Below are 19,208 nucleotides of genomic sequence, written 5' to 3'. Positions count from 1 at the left end.
ACATCAAGAAGCATAAAACATGAAAGATACTTTATAAAACATAGGATATTCAAGAATGTAGACTCACCTCTATAATGGCTTGTTGGATGTGCTTGTAGATAGATAGGCCGGTTGTCTTATTTCCCTTTATGCCCGTTTGCATAGTACGCAAGAAATAGGTGCCAAGAGGGTGTGAGACAAGTATATTAATAATACCTCTTTTCGAGGATGGAGCACCTATATTTTATCCAACTAGCTCAAATGGACTTGAGGGACTTGTTAATTCTCTCCCTCTCCTCGTCTAGCTTCTTTGTGCGTATGTCGTTGTCGGTAACTCCATGCTACCCCTCGCATGGACCCATAGGGGTGATAGCCTTCACCATGTTTCTCCAACTATCCACTCTTAGAATGTGGAAAGGGAGATTGCCCTCAATGATAGTTTGTGTAATCTCAATTTTTGCATTTCTTTGTCGCTCTTGAAGAAATGAGAGTGGGCCCGAAACACATCTGCTTACCTCAACAAGTGTGGCTTGTCTCTTGAGTCTCTTGGACCCGTGGGTGGTGGTGGCGGCGGAGACGGCTGAAGCAGAAGGGGAATCTAAGGGATGCATGAATCCCTCTATAGTAGTTGTAGGTGTAGCTGAAGGGGTGGCCGTGGGTGTGCACATGTCTGGGGAGACTATCTCCTCTTGAGCTCGCGTTATATTAGAGGATATCTTGCCTGATGCTTTTGAAATGGATGAATATTTCTTGATGATGGATGAATATTTCTTGAAATGGATGCTTTAGGCATGGTGAAGAGATGGAGGTGGTAAGAGAGGTCAAGGTATAGATAGAGGAGGTAGTAAGAGAGGTAGAAGAGGATGTGGTAAGAGAAGGTGGTATCAAGTTTGAAGGTGGTATCAAGTAACTTGGAAGTGGTAATGGAGGAAGTGGAGAGGGAGATGAAACTTCAAGTTGGAAGGAAGAGGAGGAGGAGGAAGGAGATGGAATTGGAAGTTGGAAGGAAGAGGAAGAGGTGGGAAGATAGGAAGAGGAAGATGGTAACTTGGAAGTTGGTAGAGAGGAAGAGGAAGGAGAAGAAGGAAGAGGAAGAGGTGGAGATGACTCATGAGCTTGAGGCAGAGGCTTGAGTGGAGAAGGCAGTAGGCTTGAAAGTTGAGGGTGAAGATTGAACTGGGAGGGGTCTGTTTACAAAGGCCCAAAACAATTTGAAAAGGGGAAAATTTTCAAAAAAGAAAAAACGTTCAGAAAATACAGGCAAAAAAAATGGTAAAAAAATGGGTAGGAACTGTCAGATTTGACATTGGACAACAGTTAAAAAACGATTACCTGTGTATGGTATAGTCTGGACTAGACGGGATTTGACTGGACTGGATGGATTGGATGGTTTGGTTTCGTCTGTGGACGGAATGCAACTATGATGGTAGGTTTGCATATGCCTTTTGGTATGCACGAGTCACACCCTTTCCTTGTTGCTTCTATTGATTTGCAAGTTAGGTTGTAAGTCATGGCAGAGATCCAAATCCATACCAATATGTAACCCTCAACAGAGGAGGATCTAGAAGCAAAAGATGCTGACCAACTGTGTCTGCCTTCTCTTAGAGTTTACATTCTATTGCATATGGGTATGTTTTTGGCACATTTATTAACCCCAATGAGTGAAGAAGAATGCAAGTTCAAACTTCAAAGCAGAAGTATAAAACACAAAGTGTTGGTAATATTTTGGAGATCATTGCTTTTTTGGATTTCATCATATGAATTCAGGCGCTGCCATCCACAATGTGCAATGTTAAAGTATACCAATTAGTTTACTGTTGCACTATTATTTTTGTAACATTAATTGAAAGCCAGGCTTACTCTCATCCAAATTGTAAAATATCCTAGAATTAGGTAGAAAGGCCTATCACAATGTGAGGTTGTGGACACAAACTTCTATTCACTTTTAGGTAGAGTGGTCCAGCGTATGCATATATTGAAGAGGACCAGTTGAGCCTAAAACATGGGTAGGATGCTTGACTTATGGAAGGAATCCTAAAACCCAACTCTATGTATAAAAGACAAAAAGTGAATAGAGGAGCTTATTCTCCCGTGTGCCAAGTTACGCGCAAGCTTTTCTTGCTCTTGCTTCTTGCCTACTTGCGTGCTATTGAGAGAGAGAGAGAGAGGGGGGTAAAGTGTTGCCATCATATGGCATGCACCTAGCTTACGTGCCAAGTGCCACGGCATGTGCCTAGCTTATGTGTCGAGTACCATTGCTTTACCCTTATTGTGCTTTGTGCTTGGAATGTAAATACACCTTATACTATTCTTAGTTATCCATACTGCAAGAAATTCCCATCTTGTGATGAGCTGCCCCACCACTTTTCTACTTGCTACTCAACCTATTTTGAGGAGTATGCTAGGTCAACCTCAATTTTCCTATCCTGCAACACCTACTACCACCTTTCCTATTTGTAGTGTTGCAAGCCCTACTATCACTCTACTGATCCTACAATACCTACTATCACCTTCCCTATCCATAGTGTTACTTAGTGGAGCTACCTAGCCCAAAAATCTCTTGTGCTTGCTGGACATTTTCGATGCCTATTAAATGTATACTACTCTTGTGAGCGATCCTCCAGTGATACCTACCATCCTTGTTGCTACGACCGTGAAAGCTTTTAGCAATCAGATTCACTCATGGGTCTAAATTCACTATATGGTCCAACCTTATGTAATAAACTCTTACGTCTTGTACAAGGGTTAGAGCCAAAGCTTGAACAATGTACATCCCCTCCCACCTTGAGCTTGTTCAACAATGGGAAGCTAGTAGTGCCTTTGCTATTTGGTGCAGACTTTGCTTTTTAAGTTTCATTCTGAGCTACTCATCATGGGATATTGGTTTGTATGCTCTAAACACTCTCAGTAACTTTGATGTCAAGAGCGCTTATGCTTTGATAATGTGTGAAGATGTTTCGAGTATTTGTCAGTAATGTGAAGAAAGACGGAAAGGAGCTTTGTGGCCAATGAGTGCCATGTATAGTGCAGGAGCACTCTAGCTGTAGTTATGTGTGGATTTTTATTGCTGAGTTTGCTGTTATGCTGAAAGTGTTTACTAAAATGTTGGTTTGTTGCCCTTTGGATTTCCAAAGGCCAATTTTATTTATGATAGACAACAAAAATCTTACAAATAATTTCAAAATGCTATGTAAAGTTCAACTAGGATGCCATCCTAGTTGGAGATTTCCATTGGTCCTAATTGATTTTTGCATTAGTCAGCTTTGCTTCAGTAAAGAATCCTCAAGAGAATGGGCATTAGATGGATCAATAGTTGGGTGCACGTGGGAAAAGAATTGTGTTTGAGCTTCCACTATAGCAGGCATGAGCTATAGAGGGCCTATATATATTGGCAAAATATTACACACAAAGGGTTTCTAGATTTTGTTGTTAGTAGTCAAATCAGCATTAGTCTTCATATTTATTTGAATCCTATGTTGCTTTGGAGAATTGTGCAACTCCTTTAAAAAAGCCTTAGAAGAACAGCCCTTATGCTTCATGCTTACAGCGAGCTCTAAGTTGCCATGTGTGCAACTTTCTTTCATTATTGTTAGCATTTTGACTCTTTTCCCAAGGTGAATTTCCCCATTCTTGATGCATAAAGGAATCATAAATTAGTTGCTTTATGTAAGTGTTCCAAGATTGATTTAGCCTATTGCACCAATTTTCTATTGAGGCCCATATAATGTTTGTCATAGTTTCTTATGGCATGTTGAATGCCCTCAACAAAGCAAATCTTGTACGATGTCAACATTGTGAAATTGAAGACTAAAGAGTATCAGGAACATCACAAACTTCCCTATGAAATAATGTTGGGTGGAGAAGCTTGTGAATAAAGATCAGCGTCTAAGGTGGATGGACCTGCTTGGGAAAGAGAGAGAGAGAGAGAGAGAGAGAGAGAGAGAGAGAGAGAGAGAGATCCCATGAGTGCACTACTTTCCAAGCCTCATGGTGGAATATCTTGAATTCCACCCAATCGTTTAAAACCTCAAAGTCCATTATTCTCACCCACTTGATTGCATCTTGGCAGGACTCTCTTCGCCTTATTATGGTGCCCTCCAAACTTTAGAAAGGAAGTGAATTCTTTGCAAATAGAGGTGCAGCCTACTTCTAGGCTGCTTGATTGACATGAGAAGCAATTGCAAAGGGCTAAATTTAACAAGATGGTGCGATTGGGCCTGAAGATGATCCAGGATGATGTTATCCCAGGTCGGGCGAGGGTTTATTCTTTCCACTGCATTCGTTCGTTGAATTCCGAGAGGTTACAGATTACTCAGGTCGACCTTGGAGGACGGCCTTTGGGGACACTCTCCCTTGCCTACTTCGCTATCCTTGTCGCCATGGTTGGATTGAGGTTTTGTGCGACCATAGGATCTTCTGAAGCGATTGGCTAATCAAATTTACCACAAAATGGTGGAGGATAGATAAGAAAGTTTCGTTGGTGCATGATAGTGTGGGTAAGTGGAGGGATTTTCTGTTTCACTGATGGAAGTTAAAGCTTTCCTATCAAGGGAAAGCTTTTCTATGGAGGCTTCCCTTTTGGGGTCTCCCGACAGGCAATGTGTTGCGGGCCCAAAAGATATCCTGGGGTAGATGCATCTTTTGTATTGCTTGTGATGAGACACTGGTTCATCTTTTTATTTCCTGCCTCGGTGCCAATCAGGTTTGGAACTTCATTTCCAGAGTGTGGACCTTGCTGACAAGTCAAAGAATCACGGTGCGTTCTTGGGTCCTTGACAAAACAAGATGCCTTCCTCAGCCACGTTGTAGTCTCATCATCCTTGCCTCTTTTCACTTCATGCAATGAACTGCTCTTTGGCACATATGGCAAACTAGAAATGTTGTTATATTTGATTCGTCCTCGGGTATTTGTGGCCATGTGGGACGAGTGTGAGGCTTTGTGTGCTAGTCTCTTTCACCATAGGCACATGAGGTGGAGATTAGGGTTTCTAGGTCCTGATCACTTTGCTGCAGCCACTACTATTCTTAGCATGTTCACACTGCAGATGGTCTCCTTTACGGAGTGTTTTGCAGATTTTAGCCACATGGCAGCCTGGGTGCTCACGGGTGGCCAGTTTTATGATTGCATCAACAGATGGTTGATTGGGTCAGCGAATTTCATGCTTTTTTGGTTGTAAAGGCAGCCACTCACATGCTTCTCTATGCACATTCCATCGAGCCATTGTTCTTTCTCATCTTCTGGAGTCAAATTCTCATCTTATGTCATCAGTGAATCACATGTGCAGGGGCCAAGCGCCCATAGCCTTGTATTGCATTCAGATTAGAGCATTTCAACTCTTTGATCCAAAGCTTGAGGAGCATAAATGGTTGCAAGCTCATATGTCTCACCAGAAAGTAATGACTGCACAACTATTCAACAACCATCATCTGGATTATTATAGGTCAGGATAGGTTGCAGAATAGGAGCTGCCAATATTACAACCTCAAATATGAAGAAGTGCTAGCATAAAGAATATCCTGCAAAATGACTCTGCTGACCAACATAATGCTGATGGTGTCCTTGCAAGGAAACTACATGTGGCTGAGTTGAGGTGATATAATCCTATGCCAATCTCCATTTGGCAGGATCACAAATACCTCACGAGTCACACATTTTAGTAAATAATTTTATTAAGATGTTTGTAAGGACATGTGATAAGGAGCACAAAAGTTGAACAACATGCATTGCCTCCGTCTCAGCGTCCTTTTGAACATGAGAAGAGCTTGGGTGATCGATATCAATAAAGGGATTTGGGCTAGTTATCACATCCATCCAGAGACATCCAAATTGAAAAGGGTGTGAGGAAGAGGTCACATTTCCTGAGAAGCAACTTCTGCAGGTGTTCAAGATCTTTGCATAAGCAAAGCTTTTTGTTGAGGAATAGTCCTATTGGGAGTTGTCAAGTCTTGCATATTTTCATTGTATCTATCCTTTAAAATTTTCTTTGGCTGTTAATTAGAAGAGGCAGCCATCAGTATATCTTGCTTATCTTTACCCTTGTCCACATTTCTTTTATGTGGTACTGGCTGCAAGTGCAAGTTAGCATTGCTTTATTCAATTCAGCACCTGAATGGGCCATAGCTGTAGGATGATGATGATTCAATTCAGTGGGGCATTGGCTTGACATATGACCAATCTTATTACAAGAATACCATGCCCAAACAATGCCTCACTGAAGCTTATAGTGCCTTTCACCCATGTCTTGCACATCCATATTTTCCAGATCTTATCCTGTAGGTAAGTACTCCTAAAACAAGTTTGAAAAATTCATAACCTCCACTTCAGCCCAAATATGAGAGGAGATTTATCTAACATGATTTGTTTTTGTGAAGCATTTTGAGGGAAATTCATAAAAAAAGCCCCATTGAGAAAAATTCACTTCTTGCACATGTGGGTCTCTTAGTATGCTTTGGACCCATTGCCTCCACTTCTTGCATAGTAGGGACCTCTCTAGGAAAGAAGACAATGGTTGCTGAATCTAAACTCTTCAAAGGAGACAAAATACTCAGAAGAGCAATCTTAATTTGAGAGTGCTAGCTAGAATTTGGATCCACCTACTTTTGACAGCTTGGATGAAAGTTTTGTGCATGTACTTATACATGTAGAATTTTTCATGCAGGAAACTGATGTGCAGCTTCCAAATAAGTTCACGGCAATGAATGAAGAGGGTAGGAGGGTAGAGAAACCTTCTCAACAACTACTAGAACAGCTTGAGAATGGATTTGGGCCACGACCTATAAAACCCTTTGACAAGCCTGATAGCAATTCAGAAAAATTAAAGGATTCTGCAAATATTCATCCTTCAAATGCAGAGGCCTCACAACTGTTTGCAGACAAAAATCTTGATCGATAAGTATGGTGAAGTTAGCATGATTATGGCCGGGGTGAAGGAAACCATGGTGATGCAGGTCGAAAGGAGTGGCATGTTGAAAAATTTTACCTGCAGTATTTGTTAGCCTAATTTGAAGAAAACCAAGTCCTGCATGTGCTTAAGTGCAGGGCAACGGGTGGTTTGAGTGGGTGTCTTCATTGCAACAGTTTATGTTGAGTACATGTTCATCACTAAGTGATACTCATGGCATGCCAAGAATCTGCTTCCTGTTTATAGTCATTGGAAGTTGAGTCACAGTCACCTGGAGCTCATTTACGGTAGAAGCACAAGTACTCTGAGACATTCTGTACATAGCAAGGGAACCTTGTTACTTGATGTTTTGCTCTTGAACCTTGTAACTTTTGATATTGGAGCACTTGCTCTAGAGTCTATACTCTTCTTGCTTCTGTTATCTCAGCCCTTACTCTGTACTCTGGTTGTACATCATCCAAGTCCGTTGGCAAAATTTAGTTCAAAATATGTTCATTAGTAAACAGTAAATTTGTGCTACATATCTCAGTCCTTACCCTCCTAGTTGCAATTTTTGTCATCTTTTCTGTTTGCAAAGTTTAGTACAAGAATGTGCATTAGCAAACAGTAGAGTGATGTTGCATGTTGTGTCAAGCAAACAGTATAGTTAAAACTCAAGGTTTCAACAACTGACTAAGGGCCGCTTGCAAGCAGGAGTGATTATTATTTTTAGTGGTTGCTTTTGAAAGCAAACTTGATGAGTTCTCTGAAGAAAAAAAGAAGCAAAAATGACTAGCGTAATTCCTCTACAATGACCAAAAAAAAGATATTGAATCGTCTATAATCTGGGTGGATGGGTCTTCAATTTAGACATGCCTCAGATAGCATAAAATGACACTAACCAGAAGTTGAATTTGATTGGTTGCGTTGTATATAGATTTGATGCTAAAATGCAACTGCATGGGTTTGAGACCTGAATGCAAATTGAGACCTGTGTGGGGAGGAAATGTTGTCATTTGTGTATTTGAGCTAATTATATGATGTGCCATAAGGTTGAAGTAGCTTATTATGAAAGCTAATATTGAGGCAGACTGTAAGTAGATTGAAGAGGGACAAGCTGGGATAGTACATTCACTTAGCCCTAGCAGCTTCTAGTGCATTTCAACACATTTTCTGAAGGATTGTACAGAAGGCTTACCCAATTGTGTTGAAAGTTGAGGTCTTCACTCATTGATCTAAGGAAATGTCCTGATTTGAATTTTACCTTGTATTGTAGAAAGTCAAAAACTTTCATTACAATTTGAGATTTTGTGTAGGTTATATTAGACATAACTTACAATTTGATAGACTGAATATTCACGATGCTCATAATGTCTTGCAAACCACGTGTTTATATATTGGACTTGTAGCTCGAAGATTGATAATTCGGCATGCAAACAAAGTATCATTTTAAGTGGCTAAAAAAGCTTTACTATTGTTGAAAAATGGTCATTAAATAGGGGTGGGGTGCATTTTGCGTTTGGGGGTGTCACTTTATTGACCCCTTTACCCTAGATGACAGCTAATGTGCATCACACACACACGCACACACGGATCATTTTGTACTTTGTGTCTTCCTCTCTTAAGATTTGCCTCATCCTCACAATTTGCATCAAAATCCTTAACATTATCGTCACGTGATTAGTGATAACTGCTAGGTAAAAATAAGGGCTTGAATCTTTGATAGCATTCAACAACAATCTATTAACCTTTCCTAAAATTTGATGGTTTTAGATATGACATTGTTTGAAGCTTTACGTTTAGAATGCTGTTCTCACTATCTTTTTACTTTTTTAATTTTTGGGATGAGGCTTACTCAAACACCCACAAGTGAGGGTTCCATCCCTCCCAAATATTTGTTGAGTGTGGGCAAGAGCCACACTATCATTTTTCTACATGTAGATAGGATAAATCCCAAGAAAAATGAACTTTAGAGCTTGATCTCACTAGGACTCTCCTTCGTAACCCTACCAAGGAGAACCAACCAAGTGTTTGAGTAGGGGCAATAGCCCATACTTATACAAACATTCAATGTGAATATGGATGTTCGACCAAGTGATGTGTCCAACAAGATTTGAATTGATAACCTTATGATTATGAGCCAGAGAGAGAGAGAGAGAGAGAGAGTTTGGGGGGCGGGGGGCGGGAGGGGGGGAAGGGAGAGATCTATTGCAACCTACTGTGCCTCGTGTGTGCAACATGTAACACTTAAGGGTCTGCTCTAATTTTGACAAGGGCTTTGACACAAGTGTGTCATGTGGCTACCTCTCACATAACCATGATATGCATTGTTCTCAAAACCTACAATTTCCATTCAAGAAATGATAGATGTAAACTGATATTCGAGTTGAAGTGAACAGTGACTTACATCTTGGTTGTAGTTGCGCTTCAAGGTTCATGTATATTAACATATACTTTTGTCGATGCATTGGTGAATAGCATACTTACCATGTAGATAAAACTAGCTATAAACCACTCTCCCTTCAATATAAGATTGATAAAATTCTAGCTAATATAATTATATGCCTTGTTGAAGTTTATGTTGACAAGCACAAAACATTTGCCTTGTAATATTGTCAAATCCATGGAGAAAGCAAGGTCAAGTATTGCATTGTGTATCCTTTTGCCAAAGATAAACTGTGATGCATTGGTGAAGAATCTCTCCCAGAATGAACCCAAGGAGAAGGGCTTTTGTGATCACTTTATATGCTAGATCAAGCATAGTAAGGGGTGTCAAATTAGTGATTCTAGCCCCATGAGGGGACTTGGGTATGATCTTAATTAGCCCATGGTTCACCTCTGTGGGAGCTTCCCTCTTTCTCAGTATAAATTTGCTAGATTTGTAAGATCAGCCCCACATTTGGTCCAAAGGGTTTGGAAGGGCTCGATTGGGAGTCCATTAGGACCCTTCATCTTAAACAACTAGGATTTGAGCTCTTCCCTCAAAAAGGCCTATCAAGTAGCAACTTTTTCTCAGTTGGGATAACCCTTTGATAGTCACCCATGGACTTATGCATCCTCTCCATGTCCTCCTCTAATACTTCAATTCTCCTCGCCTATTATGGTAGGTAGATGGGACTTGAAAGCATTGACTATGTCAAGATTACTTGCCCAAATTCTTTCATAATCTTCTAGTTTAACCACAGGAAGATGTCAATATATCTAGAATTTAACTTAAAGGACTTGCCACTAGTGTCCACGATATCCAATGAGGATTCAAGTTGGCCTCTTGTTCCCTTTGGCTCTACTACTTGACCTTCTAGTTGGTTCCCTAGAGAGAGTGTCCATGTGGTTTAGTACAATAGCTTAGGCTAACAAATTAACTTACAATCACAAAGATACATCCCCCCCTATAAAGGCAAGGATCCCATTTTTTGTAGTAATGGGAGGGTTTCATTTTGAACCTCGCTATCACATTCATCATGCTATGCAAGCAAGTAAATAGTAGACATGTTGCACATGAATGTTCAATGACAACCTATGACTTCTTATCAATCCAACTATAGTAGTTCATGTTCGCTTGTTGTGTGGTAGGGTTTCATAGTCCATTACTATATTGGTCTATTACGTTTGTCTTCTATGGTTTTTGAAACATGCTCCAAATAACTATCTTTTTTTATGGATAGGAAATATAACTAAGGCCACACAAGTCATAACTGAGGTGATAACATTTTTGCTAATAATAGTGGCATTTTATGCATTTCGAAAATCAGTGGCACTTATGAATTTATGTATCTTTAGCTCATATTTCCTAGAAGAAAAAACAAGAGTGTACAAATGCACATGGATATGAGCATTGACAAGATAAGGTTTCTCAAGTACTTACATAATTATTAACATAAGTTATCATGGAAGACCATTGTAAAAGAGAATGGAACAAAACATGAAAATGGTGCAGTAGGTCCTATTTTTATAAATAATAGGTTGGTGTTGGGGTAAAGGCCAATGTGGTTGCCTGCCCATCTCACTCTCACTAACCCTAACTATATATATACATGCTCATTCATTATTCTTTGAGTGCTAAGACGAGAAGGTGCTGCTCACAAGAGAGCTATTGGAGGCACCACAAACGTAATGTCCTCTCTCTCTCTCTCTCTCTCTCTCTCTCTCTCTCTCTCTCTCTCTCTCTCTCTCTCTCTCTCTCTGTGCAATCTACATTCGCCTTATAGCCCATAAATTGATATCGGCATTGGGAGGGAGTCTCAAGCTAGTGCCACCAATAGAAAACTTTACGGTCTCTATTTTAGATGAGATTCAAGCGTGTGAAGAGGTTGAAAAATTCTCAAGGATTTCCCATAAGGGCTCATTCCACTCCATTTTTTAATCTAAGGATGTTTCAGGCTTTGTTTTTGACCTAAAGTGATGTGTAGGCTATTTCATCTTTTTTTGCAATTCTACATAGTTGGTTCAGAAACTTCAAATTAGGTCAAGGATTATAGTGTTCACTGTAGAGACGTGCACAATTTATTGGACATTGGTAAATAGTAATAGACTACTAGAAACAAGTAGTTTTAGGTTGGAGGTAGTTTGACACAGGTTGTTATAGATTACAGATTTCATAGCTTTGGAGGTTGCTGTTGGTTGTTATAGTGTATGCAACACTATTACTAGAGTAGAGACATTGATGTATATACCATAGCAATTATTGAGCTACATATATTGACATATTGTCTATGCATATTTGCTCGATGACTGAGCAAGAATATTGTTCCTTGATACATTACATCAATTTCACGGAGATCAATCTTTCGATGTACTTTTGAACTTTTGGAGGATGTTGTGCTACTATATCTATGATGAAGCATTAATACTGTAATATCATGTTTTGGCTATTTGCAATGATTTTCATAGCATTTAGATAGTGATATATGCATTATTACTAAGTAGTGGTTCATTTTCTAGCTTTCTTAGTTTTGGTTATACTAAGCAAGTGTTGTAAAAATTTTGCCAATTTTGCGGTGCTGTTTGTTGGTTTTTTGGTTACTTTCACTTGATAGTTGGTTGTTATTTTGCATAAATCACTTTATCATATGCAATGGATAAGGAACTATATAACATCGGTAAGTTTGATGATACTAACTTTAGTTTGTGGAACGAGCAGATCCAATATGTCATTATTTAGAAAGTACTTAAGGCCTATAAGAGGCATAGATGGAAAACAAACAAACATATTTGAAGATGATTGGTTAGGACCTTGATACGTTGGTCAAATCCACTATTAGTTTGTACTTGGTAGAATCTATGTATTTTAAAGTTGTGAATGAAACTGCTACACATGACTTATGGAAGAAGCTATGTGAAACTTATGTGAAAGAAAGTGCCTTTAACAAGGTGTATCTCATGAAAAAGTTGTTTGAGTTTGTAGATATAAAGGAGGGCTCTACTAACACCTCCCACCTTAATGAATTCAACATTATATTTAGTTAGATGCAAACTTAAACAAGATGAGGAAAGTTGAAGTTATAAGATGAGGTTAAGGCAATCTTTTTGTTGTGCTCCTTGTTTGCATCATGGGACACCTTTAGAACAACCATCTATAATTCAACTCCAGATGGTGAGTTGAACTTTAATGATATTGTGGATAGTTTATTGGCTAAAGCGATACATAGGAAATCCACGGACCAAGTAGAAATGGTTAGGCATTAGCAACTCAAGAAAAAGAGGTAAAAAATAGTACAAAGGCAAGAACTAGGACTGTGAACGATGTAGCAAATCTAGATCCAAGAAAGACATAGACTGCTTCCATTATGGTAAAACATGTCATATTAAGGACTCTTACAAATGGAAGAGTGAGCAAAAGGACAAGAAGAAGGAGGGTAATGATACTATTAGGAAAGAAGATAAATGAAATATAAAGATTGAAGAAATCAATGTTATGACAATAACTTTGCATAATGATGATGGTGAGATTCTATTTACTTCTACTCTTTATGTACATATGCTTGTTGCAACACTGATAGATAACTAGCTAAAGATTGGAGTCTTGATTTTGGTGCATCTTTTCATACGACTTCTCATAAGGAGTGAATCTATTTATACAATAGTAGCAGACATGGATAAGTCCATCTTGGGGTGATGACTATGCATGTGATATAGTTGGTGCAAGTAGTATTGTTTACTTTGCTTTTCAGAAGGGATCTACCTTTACTCTTTGAAATGTATGCCATGTGCCTAAGCTTAGTAAGAGCTTGATATCTACTAGTCAGTTGGATGACTTGGGATACTCTACTCCTTTTGGTAGTTACTTATGGGAAGTCCATAAGGGATCATTAATTGTTGCTAAAGGAGCCAATTGTGATACTTTGTATCCCCTTCATGCATCTTCTCTAAAAGATAATGTAATTGCAATAAATGATTAGTGAAATGCATCTTTGTGGCATCATCAGTTGGGACAAAATTTTAAAAAAGGAATGGAAATGCTATCTCATTTGGGTTACTTGCCTTCTCTTGATTTTTTTGATCTTTCGATTTGTGAATATTTTATTCTTAGAAAGCATACATGTTCAGCCCATAAGAAAAGCTTAAATAGAAAAAGGTGTGAGATGCTTAACTTAGTGCATAGTGATACATATGGGCCTATGTGTACAAAGTCTATAGGGGGGTATTCTAATTTACCACATTCATTGACAATGCAACTATGAAAGTGTGGGCTTTAACTATGGGTAGCAAAGATGAGGCTTTGCCTTGTTTTCAAAAATTTCTGACACTTGTAGAAAATCAGTCTTGCAAAAGACTTAAGTATCTCAAAACTGATAATGGTGGGGAATATGTCTCTCATGAGTTTAGAAATTTTGGTGAAGCATGTGAGATAAAAAGGAAACTATGGCCATTGTTGTACATTTGATAAACACATCACCCAATACTACTTTGGATGATGGCATTCCTGAAGAGATATGATTAAGCGAGAAGCTCTCTTATGATCACTTAAGAGTGTTTGATTGTGAAGCTTATGTGCATGTGCCAAAGGAAAAGTGACGTAAGTTAGAACCAAAATCCACTAAGTGCATCTTTTCGGGTTACAGATAGAGTGGTGAGATTGGGGTTCTTGCCTTTGGAATCTAGAAGTTAGAAAGATGATCTATAGTAGTGATGTGATCTTCAATGAGAAGAAGATGAATAAGCAAGCTCCTAAGAAAGTGGAAACAAGGAAGGTTACTTTCTAGGTTGTAATGCCATCCATTACTTTGCCATGTAGGATAAGTGCTAGTCCACCAAGTGTGCAGACAGAGGGCATTTCAACTATAGTGATCAGGAAGTAGGAAGATTTATTGAGTAGCAAGTTGAGAGCCCTAAAGAATCAAATTTGGGAGTTAGTTCTTGTCAAAGGGAAAACATACTTTTCCATCCAAGTGGATCTATAAGTTGAAGGTTATAGGTGATGCTAAACCAAAGTACAAGGAAAGACTAGTGGCCAAGGATTTCAAACAAAAAAAGTGTGCATTTTGATGTGATCTTTTCATTTGTGGTGAAATTGACTACTCTCCACGATGAGCTTGCTTGATTAAGGATGATATGGACCATGTACAATTGGATGTCAAGACAACATTTCTACATGGTGGACTTCATCATGATTTCTACATGCAGAACTAGAGGGCTTTTCGAACAACATGACAAAGAAAAGCTTGTTTGCAAGATAAAAAGAGTCTATATGGATGGAAATAGACCCCATAGAAATGGTAAGATAAGTTTGATGCCTTGATGCAGTCTCATGGCTATAGCAGAAGTTAGACACACCACTTCTTATACACTAGAAAGGCTAAAGATGGTAGCTTGATAGGGTTGATACTTTATCTGGATGATATGTTGATAGTTCGAAAAACGAAGTATGATATTGATGCCCTGAAGAAAAGGTTAATGGAAACCTTTGAGATGAAGGATTTGAGACATGCAGATCACATTCTTGGCATGTGCATAATGAGGGATATGGCAAAGAGATTGCTCTATCTATCCCAAAATGATTATGTTAGAAAAGTGTTACAATGTTTCAATATGGAAGGGGGGAAGGAAATTAGTACTCCATTTCCTCCATATGTGAAACTTTGTTGATGATTGTTCCAAGTGTGATGAGGAGAAGGCTAAAATGGCTAAGGTTCCACATTCATCATGTGTGGATAGTCTCATTAGTTGTGAGAGTAGCGAGGTACATTTCAAATCTTTGCAAGATGAATTGGGAAGAAATGAAAGATAACTTGAGGTACAAGAGATATGTGCATATGCTTTGGGAGAAGTAGTAGTGGCATACTTGGATGCATAGAGGTAAACTATGTAGGGAATGCTGACAATAGAAAGTCAACCATAGGATATGTTTTTACCATGTATGGTGGTGCAATCTCATGGATGTTAGGCTTACATATCTGCATGGCATTATTTACCACTAAAGCTAAGTATATTCCAGCAAACACAGAGGTGTGCAAAGAAGCCATATGGGTTGCTCATCTAGCTTGAGAGACTTGGGTCTTGGTGAAGATATGTTATTGTTGCATAGTGATAGTAAGAGTGACATCATGTTGGCAAAGAATCTTGTGTTTCATGCAAAAACCAAGCACATAGAAGTGAGGTATTACTTCATTTTTAAGGTGCTTGAGGATAACAAGTTGGGCTCATCAAAGTTCGAATTGTGATGATAACCCTGGAGAAAGTTATTAAAGTTTATATTACTAATCATAACCTTGTAGAATTTCTCATTAAGAGTCTTTCCTCTAAAAAGTTTTCACATTGCAAGGAGTTGATGGGAGTAACTCACGTGTATTATACCTCACATATTCTCTCATTTTTTTGTCCCCCTTAAAGGCACATTGGCCTTTAAGTGGGAGGTTGTTTGGGTAAAGGCCAATGTGATAGGCTGCCCATCTCACTCACTAGCCCTAACAATATATATACACACTCATTTATTATTCTTTGAGTGATAAGACAATAAGGTGCTTCTCACAAGAGAGCTATTGGAGGCACCACAAACATAGTGTCCTCACACACACACACACACACACACACACACACACACACACTCTCTCTCTCTCTCTCTCTCTCTCTCTCTCTCTCTCTCTCTCTCTCTCTCTCTCTCTCTCTCTCCATATCTGATCTTCATTATCCTTGTAGCACCAACAATTGGTTACACTTTTATGTGATGATACAATAGAAGAAGCTCACTAAGCAGTGCCATTAGCAAGCATATTGGACATCCATTTCATGATCACTAGAGGATAATTTGTAAGCTACGTATATAAATTAAGTTAAAAAAATCTTATATATTGATAAGCATATTGTTTTTTGAGGACCTTAAACAAGATCATACTACAATCCTAATCATTATAAAATGAAAAGGAGACTTTGATTCTTGATAACATTAATTTTGTTGCATAGTTATAGTTTTCAAAGGATTTCCAATACCTCAATTCTTGTTTAGTCCACATTTAGAGATAAGGAACTAGTTATATTGTCCCATCATTAGCATAGCTACACCTCCAACTTGACCTTCAATTGCTCATCTATTGAGTTCACATATCCTTGAAGAAAAAAACAAGCATTGGATATGGTCTTGCCATAGATAGATAAAAAGAAACAATGAAAAGGCAACATTGAGTGTTATGATGCTTTTAAATGTGGTAGCATGTAAGAAAACATTGGAGGAGGAAAATTAGTTCAAACAAAAAAGAAGAAGAAAACAAGTGGGCACTAGCATGCATGGGAGCATTGATCTTTTGTTCCTACCTTTTTTTACATATTTTACTTAAAAAAAGAAAGAGTAAGTTTGGACAACAAAGTGGTCTTAAGCTAAAAAAAGAAAGAGTAAGTTTGGACAATAAAGTGGTCTTAAGCTAAACTAAAACAAAGTGGTCTTAAGCTAAACTAAGTAAGCTCTATACTCAATAAATCTAGTACTATTTTTGTATGATGATTCACCATGCCACTATAGCATCATACAAACATATTACCTAATGAGAAATGCTTATAAAATAATGCCTCTTTATGTATCATCATTCAATTGGACATTAAGTAAAATGACTAACTCTATCCTATCTTGTAGTGGGAGGTCTAACTTAAAGAAATAACCTTTTGAATATTGGCAATGCGATATATGATATGGCCTCCAAATAAGGATTATATGCTTTGTGTGGCTAAGAATGAAGTAGCCTTGTGTTTTCTTGACCCAACATCACCATGCCCTTGCATGTGTCAACACAATTAGAGGATCTCTACTTGTGCATGTTTTGGCATGTGGAACAACTATTTACGCATTATTTTGTGTTGCATTTTTCTTGAAGCCAACCACTTGTTTTGTAGGTTGATTTCCTTATATTGGTGATGCATTATCAAAGGTTACATATCCTTAACAACTTAGGATGATTTTTGGGATTTATCTTTGAGTCATTGCCCCAAAAATTTAGTTATATGCAATGCCCAAAATAGACATGTTGTCCAAAATGGAGTTTAAATATAAAATACCATTCTAGACTCAATGTTGTATATGGCATATGGGCATGGACTCAATGAATTGTTAGATGGCTATTGGCAGGCACTATATCTAGCTCCCACCATTATGATATGTATTAAATAATATAGAGTCATCTCAACTTTCACCTATGCATGCTATTTCACAAAGGCTAGCTCTTACTAGAATTTGTGGGGGCCCGAAAAGTAAAGTGAAGATTGTGTGGCATGTACTTTTACCTCCTTACTAAAATGATGGTTAGCTTTACTCACTAGGATCTTTAAAGTCTAGTCAAGTAGTTGGGTGTGGCATTACCCTTATTGTTGTCCTTTGCTATTGGCTAGACCATATGGTCTTCTTCCTTGTGCAATCTAAGCCCTTAGACAAGCCTTTGAGCTTGTTCATTTGCATCACTTCATGGAATTTCCAATGACACAAAAGTTTAATAGTCTAACTCGTTTGTCTTAACTTAAGTCCATGCATGTGTTACTCAAGTGTCATCATTTTTCTATGTGTGAAAATGTGTCATCTATATCCTCATTTCATGTCATTTCATGATTCTCCTTATATTGACAAACTCATTTGATTCTCACATAACTTCATTATGATCCTTTTGGAGATATTTAGAGGTTTTTCAATAATGCAAGGGTATACTAATTGAAATGGGCACATCACCTTTAGTAGATGAGGCTTTTAGGATTAACGATTGCTCAAGCTCTTCAAATAAACCTTATAGGCATGACTTTTAGACCTTGCTTTAGCAAAGGTAGCTAAGCTTTCTTTTTGCACTTTCCTCTTTCACTCCATTAATGCTGAATTGAAGAGGGGATTCTTGAAAATGATATTATTTATTGCTAGCTAGATATTATTCGCTTTACAAAATCTTTGGTTATGTTCCAAATCAATTTAGATTGATCAAGTTAACCCATATCACTAGAGACACTAGACTTGAGGGAGATGAAATCTTAAGCCTTCTTATGCTACCCATAACCTTCATATAGTCTAGAATGCTTTGTTTCTATACATTCCCCCAAAATACATACAAAGAAATATAAAGAGGATACTTGCTTAAACTTAGAAAGTCTATCTTTCATAGGGAGTCTATGCATGAAAGCCTTCTAACAATAAATATCAACCTATTAGATGGAATGGTTGTCCATAATCGTTTGACTCTTGTCTTTCACATTTTCAAAGAACCATTAGAATTTATGTTCTTCAAAGATGACTAATATTTACTCAAGAATAGGAGAGACTAACATCCAAAGCCAATATCTTTCCTTCAAATCATAAAGGAAAATACCTTGGTAGGGGATCATAGTTACATATAAAAGAAATATAGCAATTTCATTTTCTTTCTAGCTATACTATAGACTAGGCAATCCAATTCTTTATTCATGAGAGCATATCTCCTCTAAATTTTCTTAATCTCTTCAATCTTACGATTACCACTATCCCAACGACCCTTCTAATGATCTAGCACCTCAACATGAACATTTTTGTCTATATGATGGTTATTTAAATATAGAGGACACAAACTACCAAAATTTGTAGTTAAAGCATTGAATTATGAATGAGGAATATAGCCATATCAACATACACTTATGTTAATAGTCATTCAACCACAAGCCTAATACCTAGGTCACCTTCACTTTAAGGGATTGTTGTTTGATCCTAGGAGATTGTATACTAGTACATTGTAACACAAAAACAACAAACAAGATGGGGAAAACTTTGAGGACATTGCTCTAGACCTAGCCAATAAACAATAGCAAACAAACATAAATCACATATCAACACTGATAACAAACACCACCAATCAAAATGGAAAAAAGACCATAGAATTGAAAAGTACGCAACAACTAGAAGAGAAAACACATAAG

At 38.0% G+C, this 19,208-nt stretch overlaps 1 protein-coding gene across 2 annotated transcripts in view; it reads left to right on the top strand.

Annotated features, from left to right (window-relative positions):
• MCD1 (multiple chloroplast division site 1) overlaps window positions 1–7,403 on the top strand; it is a 72,330-nt gene extending 64,927 nt beyond the window's left edge. For both annotated transcript variants that reach the window (XM_087699789.1, XM_087699790.1), the window contains exon 4: window positions 6,639–7,403. In XM_087699789.1, the coding sequence (XP_087555915.1) occupies window positions 6,639–6,872 (234 nt within the window). In that variant the 3' untranslated portion in view covers window positions 6,873–7,403. The remainder of the gene's footprint in view (window positions 1–6,638) is intronic.
• Window positions 7,404–19,208: the final 11,805 nt, after the last annotated feature.

Source organism: Lygodium microphyllum, chromosome 19, assembly GCF_053477565.2.
Source record: "Lygodium microphyllum isolate KBCC chromosome 19, Lygodium_microphyllum_v1.1.10, whole genome shotgun sequence".
Classification (NCBI taxonomy): domain Eukaryota; kingdom Viridiplantae; phylum Streptophyta; class Polypodiopsida; order Schizaeales; family Lygodiaceae; genus Lygodium; species Lygodium microphyllum.
The sequence above is the reverse complement of the archived record's forward strand: the minus strand, read 5'-3'. Positions and strand labels throughout refer to the sequence as shown.